The sequence below is a fragment of the Heterodontus francisci genome, chromosome 15 (genome assembly GCF_036365525.1).
Source record: "Heterodontus francisci isolate sHetFra1 chromosome 15, sHetFra1.hap1, whole genome shotgun sequence".
Lineage (NCBI taxonomy): Eukaryota > Metazoa > Chordata > Chondrichthyes > Heterodontiformes > Heterodontidae > Heterodontus > Heterodontus francisci.
The window spans coordinates 63,100,068-63,112,472 of NC_090385.1; the positions used below are offsets into that span (position 1 = coordinate 63,100,068).

Below are 12,405 nucleotides of genomic sequence, written 5' to 3' on the forward strand. Positions count from 1 at the left end.
GGTCACGGGTTTGAAAGGTGCTTTCGGAGAATCCCTGGCGAGTTGCTGCAGTGCATCTTGTACGTGGTACACACTGCTGCCATGGTGGTGGTGGTGGAGGGAGTGAATGTTGAAGATGGTGGATGGGGGTGCCAATCAAGCAGGCTACTTTGCCCAGGATGGTTTTGAGCTTCTTGAGAGTTGTTGGAGCTGCATTCAACCAGGCAAGTAGAGAGTATTCCATCACACTCCTGGCTTTTGACTATGTGGACATGCTTTGGGGAGTCAGGAGGTAAGTTACTCGCTGCAGAATTCCCAGCCTCTAATCTGCTTTCGTAGCCACATTATTTATATAGCTGGTCCCGTTAACTTTCTGGTCAATGGTTCAGGCCCCACTCCACACAGACTTGAGTACATAATCCAGGCTGATACTCCAGTGCAGTACCGAGGAAGTACGGTCTTTCAGAGATATTTAAAAAAAGACCCCATCTCAGGTGGAGATAAAAGATCCCCTGGTAATATTCAAACAAGGGCAGGGGCGTTCTGCTAGAGTCATAGCCAATTCTGATCCCTCAACCAACCCAACTAAAACAGATTAGCTGGTCAGTTGTCTCATCATTGTCTGTTGGATTTTGTTGTATGAAAATTGGTTGCCATGTTTCCATACATTTCAACAGTGAATGCATTTCAAAAGTACTTCATTTGCTATAAAGTGCTTTGGTATGTCCTGAGGTTATGAAAGGCACTATAAAAAAGCAAGTTCTTCTTTCTATCTTTAAACTCCTTCCCTTAAGCAAGGTGGGGGTGAGAAGATTAAAAAAGTCAATAGACCTGTCTACCCCAATATACGTCTACACTTTATGAAAGGACAAGCAATATTACTGTTAATGCACCTGCAGTGGGTTCTCTGGGTCGGTCAACATCCAAAGCATGGGCAGTTCCAAACATTAAGTTAGGCAAGATGCAGAGTGGTGGAGGATCTGTTAGTGCTGGATAGTTCTCTTACCAACTGCCAGAGGCCCAGTCTGGCAGATATGTCCTTCAGGATTCGGTCCGCTCAGTCAGTAGTGGTGCTACCGAGGCGCTCTTGGTGATGGGCATTGAAGTCCCCCACCCAGAGTATATTCTGTGCCCCTGCTACCCTCAGTGCTTCTGCCAAGTGTTATTCCACATGGAAGAGTACTAAATCCGTTGAGGGAGGGCAGTAGGGGCAACCAGAAAGAAATTTCCTTGTGTATGTTTGACCTGATGCCATGAGACTTCATGGGGTCCAGAGGACTCCCAGGGCCACTCCTCCTGACTGTACACCACTGTGCCACCATCTCTGGTGGGACAGAACACAGCCAAGGATGCTGATGGAGGAGTCTGGTACATTAGCTATAAGGGATGATTCAATGAGTATGGCTGTTGCTTGACTAGACTGTGGGACAGCTATCTCAATTTTAGAACAAGCTCTCAGATGTTCGTGTGGAAGACTTTGCAAGATCAACTGGGCAGACTGTACCTTTATCGTTTCCACTGCCTAGGTCAATGCCGGATGGTTCGCCTGGTTTTTTGATAGAGAGCAGGTCATTGATGAAGCAACTGAAGATGGTTAGGCCCAGTACACCGCCCTGACGAACTCCTGCAGCGATATCCTGGGACTGAGAGGATTGTCTGCCAACAACCACAACCATCTTCCTTTGTCCTAGGTATGACTCCAGCCAGTGGAGAGTTTTCACCCCCGATTCCCATTGACTTCAATTTTACTAGGGCTCCTGGATGCCACACTTGGTCAAATGCTGCCTTGATGTCAAGGACGGTCACTCTCACCTCACCTCTGGAATTCAGATCTTTCAACCATGTTTGAACCAAGGCTGTAATAAAGTCTAGAGCTGAGTGGTTCTGGTGGAACCCAAACTGAGCATTGGTGAGCAGGCTATGGGTGACTAAGTGCCACTTGATAACACTGTTGACGACACCTTGCATCACTTTGTCTAGGCAGCTGAAGGCAGAGCCCCCAGTGGTGTAGCAATTAAAATTGGGGATGCGCAAGGGGACAGAATTAGAGGAATACAGGTACCTGAGGGTTGTGGGGCTGGAAGCAATTACAGAGATAGTGAGGGGCAAGGCCATGGAGGGATTTAAAAACATGAGTGAGAATTTTAAAATTGAGGTGTTGCTTAACTGGGAGCCAACGTGGGTCAGTGAGCACAGGAGCGATGGGTGAATGGGACTTGATGCAATTAAGGACACGGGCAGCAGCATTTTGGATGACCTCAAGTTTACATAGGGTAGAATGTGGGAGGCCAGTCAGGAGTACATTGAATAGTCACGGCTAGAGGTAACAAAGGCATGGATAAGGGTTTCAACAGATGAGCGAAAGCAGGGCAGAGGCAGGCGCTATTCAGTAGTGGAAATAGGCAGTCTTAGCGGTGGTGCAGATATGCGGTCAACAGCTCACCTCAGGGTCAAATATGACACCAAGGTTGCGCACAGTCTAAGCTTCAGACAGTTATGAGGGAGAGGGATGGAGTCAGCAGTTAGGGAACTGAGTTTGTAGCAGGGACCAAAGACAATGGTTCCAGTCTTTCCAATATTTAGTTGGAGGAAATTGCTGCTCATCCAGTATTGGATGTTGGACAAGCAATCTTATAATTTAGTCTAAACGTGTGCAAAAGAGCTGAATTACAGAGGTGAAGTGTGACTGCCCTTGATATCAAGGCAGCATTTCAGTGGAGGAATTTGGAGCCTTAAAAGGAAGACTTGCAATTATACAGTGCCTTTCACAACCTCAGGATGTCCCAAAGCACTTTACAGATATGTTTTTAGGTATTGGTTGAGGAAATATAGGCCACATCATTGGGAGAATGTCCCTACTCTTCATCGAAGTAGTGCCGTGGAATCTTTTAAGTCCACCTGAGGGGGCAGACAGGGACTTGGTTTAACATGTCAGCCAAAAGTGCCTCTGACAGTGCAGCACTCCCTCAGCACTGCACTGGACTGTCAGCCAAGAGTATGTGTTCAAGTCTTTGGAGCAGGACTTGAACCCACAACCTTCTAACTCAGAGGGAAGTGTGCTACCAGCCATGGCTGTAACCTAACCTAACAGAAAAAAATAGGGGAAACAATTTTAAAAACCAAAGGCCAAATAAAGATCCTGCAATAGCGACTAAATGTATTAACTTTTTTGGTAATGATTTTGTTTGAAAGACAAATAATTACTGCCGTTATAAAAATATTGTATAATGGACCAGATTTTGCAGTAAAAGTAACAGTAATAAGTGCTCAACATTATTCAAGAGTAAATTGGACCGCAACTTCTGGCTACTGCAAATGCGCATTTAAATGTGGAAATCAACAAGTGGCTGTCCAAGTTGTCCTGCTCCTCCAAAAACTTCATAAGAGTATTTCACTGAGAGACTCAGCATTCAAACACATGCAACAGCATGAAGTTGGAGTACTTATGCAAATGATACCCACTAAACATGCCTGAAAAAGTTAGGGCTTGTCCATTTCAATCCAAGTGACTTTTGCTGTGATAAGTCTTAATTACTACAATCAATCTCTCTGGCACTTAAAATTAACTTTTACCAATGTGCTGTTTCATTCTTTCAGATTTTAACTATTGTTGGAGATTTTAAAAAATTAAAAAAAAACTTAATTTTTTTTTTTACTTTTTCTTTATTTCATTTATATTTCTGTCTCTTAATCCCATCTTTCTTTCCCTCTCTATTTCACTTTCAGTACATGATTTGGCATTGAACTAAATATTCTAACTTACATTTTCTGGTTCAGACTCTGCTTGTCTCAGTAAGAATTCTTCAATCTGTTGGTTTGGAGATACACAGTCGCTTGCCCTATTTAACCTGGTCCCAGATCCTCTGTAGAAGGTGCCACACTCTTTTAGATTTCTAATTGTCTCAACTTTCAGTGCAAAGGCCATGGATAGTCTGTGACCACAAAATCTGGGTCATTGTACTTTCCCCTTCCCATTTCCAATATCACTGATGACCTGCCGTCCATCAAATTCAGAAGTAAGCAGTTCGCTGATGATTCCATAGTCTTCAGGTCCATTCACAATACCTCTGATAACGAAGTAGTCCACAATAGCATCAAGGCTTGGGCTGACAAGAGCAAGTTAACATTTACCCTACATAAGTTCCAAGTCATAACAATATCCAACAAGAAAAAGCCCATCCACCACCCTAACTTCTACCAGTACCAACATCAAGGGGGGAATTTTATTCTGACAGCGGGTGTCTCAAGGTCTGGAAGAAGTGCCACTTCTTCTCCAGAAGGCCTGCTGAATCTAATGCCAGACACTTCAGAGGACACTGGCGGGCCTTCCACAGGATCAAGGACCCCATAACTGGAAGACCTGCCGGCCAGAGGCCAGCGACTGCAAGCACCACTGCACAAGCGGTGGCTACTGCTGGAGGAGCACCTACCAGAGGCTAAGGTGCATCGCTGGAACCAGGCCTCAGGTAGATCAGGGTGGGAGAGGTCTCACGGGATGAGGGTCGGAGGCAAGGGTGAGGGGTGGCTCTCAGCAGGACCTCCTTCCCGATGTTGGGTCCCTCATTCAGGCACGTGCCTTTAAACGAGGTTCCCCTCCACCTCCCCCCAGAGCCGGGAAGCAGTCTGCAGAGCTTTCCATGCTGTGCTTCCCATGCAACGACAGGGCCACCCGCCGCATGGATAATTGTGGCTGTGGCAGGAAGAGGCCCTCAATTGGAGATTAATTGTACAGTTAAGGGCCTCAATTAGTGGTGGGGTGGGAAGGCCTTCCCATCCCGGACTTAATTTTGTCTGAGGTTGAATGATGGTGTCAACAACTCTCTTCCCCACATCACCACCCCCCCACCCAACTATCCCACCCGATTTTATGCTCTCCCTGCCTCCAAACCCACCACAGGTAAGAGCATAAAATTTCCCCCACCAAGTCTTCAACTATCAAAATCTTACGTGTCACCATTGCCAAAAGGTCATAACTGGAATAATCATACTGAGACTTTGACTACAACGTCAGAGCCTTGGGTAATCCGACAAGTGGCACACCTCATGACGCTCAAAGCTGCTAAACCATCTACAAGACAGAAGTCAAGAGTGCGGTGCAATTTTCAACACTTGCCTGGATGAGTATTGTCTCTGCTCAAGAAGCTTGCTAACATCTAGGACAGAGCACTGTTTTTGATCACCACCCCTGCCACTGGACTCAATACCCACCCCCATCTAAAACAATTCATTGTGGTACAGTATTTACTATTTACAGGATGTACTGTAACAAACTCACTAAGGTCACTTGAACAGTATCTCCCTCCCCTGCAATGACTACCAATAAGGAGGACAAGGACAGAATGTCACGGGAATACCCCCACATCTAAGTTCTCCAAGTCACACGCAATCCTAATTTGGACATGTATCATTGTTCCTTCATCATCGCTGGGTGAATATTCTCTATCTAATGCCATTGTATGAGCTTCATCACTCTATATACTGCAGTGCTTCAATCAGAAGGTCCACCTGTACAGTCTCAGGGCAACTAGAGATGGGCAATAACTGCAACTTTGCTCATTGGCCATATCTCAAGAACATTTTCTTTTTTAAATCCTACTGCCATTGCAGGTGGGACATTAAAAACTAAGGCGTGTATTCAGGTGAAACTCGCTACTACAAGGAGTAGTTGAGGCGACAGCACAGATACATTTCGCAAGAAGCCAGATAAATACATGAGGTTGAAAGAAATAGAAGGTTATGCTAATGAGGTTAGATTGAGAGGGATACGAGGAGACTCTTTTCAAGCATAAACATGGACTGGTTGGGCCTAATAGCCTATTTTGGTACTGTACATTCTATGTAATGCAATTCACTTTAATTCCATTACAAAAGGGTTCTTTATCTAACTGACAAAGACCTGGATCAAAACATGGGTATGAATATAAAAACCTGTATCCTTGACCATGGTTAATTGATGTTAGCATAATTTACCTCCCATCGATATTCTTTCAGGAATCTGCATATGCAGTGTTGATAGTTGAATATCTTCTACTCTCTCTTCATCCCCTTGCTCCTCAGTCACTTTCAGTCTATTAGGAATTCTCATTTTCTGACCGATAGCTTCCATGAAACCCAGGTCACAAGGTGCTGGACTGGTGTCTATCAAATCAGAAGGTGCTGCAAGTACTGGTTCTGTCATGTTAGCTGGAGGACAAAGTACAACTTCACTTTCCAAATGAAATAAAGAGTGATGAAATAATAATCACTAATATTTAATTACAAATCCTCAGCAGGTTGGACAAGTGGCAAGTGTAAAGCAATGGCCAAACAGTGAATGAGGAAAATCTGGACTGTTTTATCAACCATTCTTACACAAAGCCAAGTAGCCAGTTTAGACCAACATTGGGAAAAGTATTTAAGTACATACTTAAATTCCCAAATCCAATCTTTGAATGCTGAATATTTAGTTGTCAGTCAACTTGGAGGAAAAGTTAGTGCGATACTCATTTTTTGCCACAAGATTTGTTCTATTTTGAGAGTTAAAGAATGTGGTAAATTTGCTTACAATTTCTAGTAACAATATGATATAGCAACATTTTTTATTCCAATGATCAGTAATGTTTTGGGCAAGTTGCTGCAGAATTTTCTTAAAAATCAACTAATGTGATGGCCTCCATGAAACTCAGGTTAGGAACATAGGACTAGGAGTAGGCCATTCAGCCCATCGAGCCTGCTCCGCTATTCAATATGATCATAATTGATCATTCACTTCAATGCCTTCTTCCCACACTATTCAAATATCCCTTTATGTCATTGGTATTTAGAAATCTGTCAATCTCTACTTTAAACACACTCAATGACTGAGCTTCCACAGCCCTCTGGGGTAGAGAATTCCAAAGATTCACAGCCCTCTGAGTAAAGAAATTTCTCATCTCTGTACAATCCTAGGGACATGTACCCAGGTATACAAAAATCCTACGGGCGCACTTGCACTGTAATGTTATCTAATCATGTGCAGTGTAAATACAGATGAAGCCCTTCTAGGATGTCTCACTCTACTTCATTCCTGTGGCATGTTGGCCTTGACTCTGGATTCAGACTGTATTTATACTCTTAATTGTAGAGTGAGGCAAAGAAAAACTACTCTAATATAAATACACCTTTAGGGAGATATCTTTTCATTTACTTCATTCATGTTATTTCTTACAGGAAAATTTTAACAGCAAGTTCCATTGCCGATTAAAGATGCATGATGTGGAAGGTCCTAACAAGTATTGACTAATCAGATGCATTATCACCTAGCCACAATAAATGAGGCAATCCCATCAAGCCAAAGGCATGCAAGGAGAAAATGAAGCCCGAACAGATAAGTGGGACGTAGATTCTTGCTTGTAATTTCAACTATCCTGTTGTGCGAAGGGGAGTGGATGGTAACTGCTTTTCTCTGCATACAGAAGAGAAAATTGAATGACGACTTTCACACATGGTCGCAGCCAGTGAATGGAAGCTGATTGATGGAAGCCTGAGAGCCAGTCTCTAGCCTATTCATTCCGTTGAGACAGGTGTGTGGCATAAAGAAAGCATTTTGTTGCAAGGTGGTTTGATCAACAGAAACAAGAATAGGGCAACAGCCAGCCTTCAACATCTGACTCAGCTCCCTTTCATGCAATTGTTTCATATTGAACATTTTTTTTTAAAAAGCACACTCAAACATATTGAATAAGAAGTCATTGTACATTCACATACATTTTACATTTTGATTGGAAGGCATTCACAGGAGAAAAATTGGCACATCCAAGTTTCCTGGCATAACTGTGCTTGCACTGGGAGCAGTGAAATTGGTATTGGTATTGTGCAACAAGATAGGGTTAATTCATGACCTCATAGTGAAGGCACCCCTAGACAACAGTGATCATAATATGTTGAATTTTACATTCAGTTTGAGGAAGAGAAGAGTGGGTCCAAGACTAGTATTTTAAACTTAAATAAGGGCAATGATGAGGGCAGAGCTAGCTAAAGTGAACTGGCAAATTAGGTTAAGGGATAGGTCAATAGAGATGCAGTGGCAAACATTTAAGGGGATATTTCAGAATACACATTCCAATGAGAAAAAAAATTCCAAGGGGAGGACCCACCATCCATGCTTAACTAAAAAAGTTAAAGATAGTATCAAACTTAAAGAAAAAGCATTTAATTGTGCAAAGATGGTTGACAAGATTGGACAGAATATAAAAAACAGCAAAGAATGACTAAAAGATTAATAAGGAGGGACAAATTAAAGTATGAGAAAGCTAGCTAGACATATAAAAACTGATGGCAAGAGTTTCTATAGATAAAGAAAAAAAAAGTGAACAAAGTGAGCGTTAGTCCTATAGAAAATGAGTCTGGGGAATTAAGAATGGAAAATAAGAGATGACAGATGAATTGAAGAGGTATTTTGCATCAGTCTTCACTATAGAGGATAGAAGTAACATCCCAGAAATAGCTGTAAATCAGGAACTGAGAAAATTATAATCCCCGAGAACCTTATAATCACCAGCTAAGTGGTACTGAGCAAATTATTGAAGCTGCGGGCTGACGGACATCATCCTAGAATCTTAAAAGATGTGGCTAGTATGATAGTTGATGCATTGGTTTTAATTTTCCAGAATTCCCTAGAATCGCAGGAAGTTCCATTAGATTGGAAAATAGCAAATGTAACTCTTTTATTCAAAAAGGGAGACAGGAAGCAGGAAACTATAGGCCAGTTAGCTTAACATCTGTCATAGGGAAAATGTTAGAAGCTATTATTAAAGATGTTATAACAGGGCATTTCGAAAAATTCAAACTAATCAGGCAAAGTCAACATGATTTTGTGAAACGGAAATCATGTTTAACCAATTTATTGGAGTTCTTTGAGGGAGTTATATGTGCTGTGGATAAAGGAAAACCAGTGGATGTACCGTACTTAGATTTCCAGAAGGCATTTGATAAGGTGCCACATCAAAGTTTATTACGGAAAATAAAAGCTCAAGGTGTTGGGGGGGGGAAACATTGGCATGGATAGAATATTGGCTAGGTAACAGGAAACAGAGTAGGCATAAATAGGTCATTTTCAAGTTGGCAAAATGTAACGAGTGGCGTGCCACAGAGATCAGTACTGGGGCCTCAACGTTTTACAACTTATATAAATGACTTGGATGAAGGGACCTAAGGTGTGGTTGCTAAGTTTGCTGATGACACAAAGATAGGTCGGAAAGTAAGTTGTGAAGAGGACATAAGGAGGCTACGAAGGGAAATAGATAGGTTAAGTGAGTGGGCAAAGATCTGCCAAATGGAATATAACGTGGGAAAATGTGAAATTGTCCATTTTGGCAGGAAGAATAAAAAGGCATATTATCTCAATGGTGAGACTGCAGAGTTCTGAGATGTAGAGGGATCTGGGTGTCCTTGTGCTAGAATAGCAAAAGGTTAACAGGCAGGTACAGCACCTACATAAGAAAGCTAATAGAATATTGTTTATTGAAAGGGGAATTGAATACAAAAGTAGGGAAGCTATGCTTCGGTTATTCAGGGCATTGGTGAGACCACCTCTGGGGTACTATGTATAATATCGGTCTCCTTATTTAAGGAAGGATGTAAATGAGTTGAAAACAGTTCAGAGAAGGTTTACTAGACTAATACTTGGAATGGGTGGGTTGTCTTATGAGGAAAGATTGGACAGACTGGCTTGTAGCTGCTGGAGTTTAGAAGAGCGAGAGGCGTCTTGATTGAAACATTTAGGATCCTGAGGGGTCTTGACAGGGTGGATGTGGAAAGGATGTTTCTTCTTGTGGGAGAATCGAGAACTAGGAATCACTGTTTAAAAATAAAGAGTTGTCCATTTAAGACAGAGAAAGAGACTTTTTTTCCCCCCCCAGAGTCTTTGGAACTCTTCCTCAAAAGGCAGTGAAAGCACAGTCTTTAAATATTTTTGAGCAGAGGTAGATAGATTCTTGATATGCAGGGGGGTTATCGGGGGTAGGTGGGAATGTGGGGTTGAGGTTACAATCAGATCAGCCATAATCTTGTTGAATGGCAGAGCAGGCCCGAGGGGCCTACTTCTAATTCGTATGTAAGAATACATACGAGGGAGTGCTTTTCTGACTACTTCCTCTAAGGTAGTTATTTGGTACAAAGAGAAAAAAATTGTGCAACTTGTGTGAGGTATAGCATATGCAATGTATGTTCTAGAGTTGATTTTTGCACATTTTTCTCCAGGTAGTAATGTGTCCATACCTCTCACCACTCCTCCTCTCTTTAATGGATGGTATCTTCAAGCAGTTTTAATGGAAACTAATTTCATGTGGCTCTCCTTGTAATTTCCTAAGAATAAACTGCAAAAAGGAAAAATAAAACTCAGTACTACCGCCATTTATTTTCTTGTTAATATACATTTATTTTTAATACCACTCTTTCTAGCACCATTTAAAACAGTACCAAAAACAAAGGTTTGTTGAAACTATTGGGGGAATGCCTGAGATAAAGCCAGAAACATTACATCAGAGTCCAACCTCTCAGATAGAGTAGAAGGCGGTTTTCAATAAATGTACAGAACCGACATGTATAACTGTTCAATCTGTACTGTACAACCTGATCTCTCAGACTGTAGCTATACTTTGGCCTTCGCATCACTGCAAAGTAGTTTCCACTTGGAGCAATGCCAAATTGACATAACTCCAAAGTCAAGCCGGGATTGGATGTGCAAGATCCTCGTTCTTCTCACCAACCCCCTCACCAGAAAAAGCAATCTCATTTCCCTTGAGTTTATCACCTCAGAACAGCAACTACAAATAAATGCTCCGTTGGGCTGTGTCTTCTGGGAATCGCAGCATCGTTTGTTCGTGCAGAATCTATGCTGTCACAAACATTTTCTATTGATTGACGTAACTGGTAAAGAAGCTCAGGCCCAACCACGACTCGACCTGTTAGAAGTTCGAGGCCTCTCGGGTCCTGCTGGTGAAGCTCCAACCTCCCTCAGATGGATGCAGCACCTGTTGCTGTCTCAGCTGCAATGTCAATTCGCCAGACACTTGTTTGATGCCTGAGAGACACCAGAGAATAACTGAAGCCCCTGTCCTTACCCATTTCAGGCTCAGTAACAGCTCCTTGGGAGTAAGAAACACGATACAGGCAAAGCCCCTCGAGTCAGGGTCCATTTCCTACTATCCCAGGCCGCACATTACTCACCTCTGCTGCCTCCGAGTACCTCACAAACACCACTTACTCAGACCCATTCCTGGACCCTGACGTCACATAGCGGCACTTTCCAGCGACTCACAAATACTCTTGCGGCGAGCCGATTGGCTCTGGCGCGCCCACGTGGATGTCAAGAAGCCCCGCCCTCTAGGTGTAAGCCGCGCCTCAGAAGGGGCGGGGAATCGGATCACGTGACAGTGTAACGCGGAGCACGCGTTGAAGCGTTGGTTGAGTTTCAAAACGTTTGGGTTTCAGTCGGGTCACGGATGAGTTCTGTCTATTCTCACTGAAAGTGCCTTAATTCGACCCTGCACTCACTTGGAGTTTGAATTTAGCCGCCAGCTGGAGAAGCGTCAGGGTCACACACTCCAATCCACAGGGCACCAGCAGCAGAAATAGATCCTCGTATGGAGAACTCCTTCTGGCTCAGCTCTTGCCTGGTGTGTCTTGAGCACTGGCAGCAGAAAAAGAAAATATGGGATGCAACTGAGAACCCTTTTGATCTTTCATCATGTCTTAAAGCCAGGCATAGGTTAGTAGAGTCAAGATTTAGGGGCCTCATAGTGTGCATATGACTTATGTTTATTTGCACTTTAGTAGGACAGAGCTCGAACAAGCTTCTTGCTGCCTGTCCATGCCCTCCCAACTCAGTTAAGCACCAGCTTGCAAGTACAAAGATTCCCCACATCCACTGTCAACCTTGCACTTCCAAGTTCCATTGCTGGGGTAGACTACCAGCTCACGCATTGCTGCCTTCAGTTACTCTGGACCTGCCAAACTCAGGTAGCAGGTTATAAAGTCTGCTACAGAAGATTTATTTGAAAACGGTGAAATATTATACAATTAATGTTATAATATAAACTAGTTTAAAAACATTTAGTAAGTAAACTCATTGAGATGACAAAACAATTTTAGTGTTGAATAAAACAAGTGTCACGACCAACCGCTCCTGTCAAAGCCCCCAATCAAGATATATGATTCTGATTGTGGTGGGAGAGACACACTGATAATTCAATCCCGTTGCTCCACTGATCGCCTAATGTAAGTAAGTTTGCGGACGACACAAAGATTGGTGGAGTTGCGGATAATGATGAGGATCGTCAGAGGATACAGCAGGATATAGATCGGTTGGAGACTTGGGCGGAGAAATGGCAGATGAAGTTTAATCCGGACAAATGTGACGTAATGCATTTTGGAAGGTATAATGCAGGTGGGAGGTATACAGTAAAT

General features: G+C 42.9%; 1 protein-coding gene across 8 annotated transcripts in view; it reads right to left on the bottom strand.

Moving 5' to 3' along the window:
- Positions 1-11,272, bottom strand: part of LOC137377711 (mitochondrial fission factor-like) — a 59,226-nt gene extending 47,954 nt beyond the window's left edge. For 6 of the 8 annotated variants that reach the window (XM_068047665.1, XM_068047664.1, XM_068047662.1 and 3 more), the window contains exons 1-3: positions 11,167-11,272; positions 10,216-10,313; positions 5,950-6,162 (exon numbers count right to left, since the gene is read on the bottom strand). In XM_068047665.1, the coding sequence (XP_067903766.1) occupies positions 5,950-6,157 (208 nt within the window). In that variant the 5' untranslated portion in view covers positions 6,158-6,162; positions 10,216-10,313; positions 11,167-11,272. The other 2 variants (XM_068047667.1, XM_068047666.1) reach the window with 2 other exon arrangements.
- Positions 11,273-12,405: the final 1,133 nt, after the last annotated feature.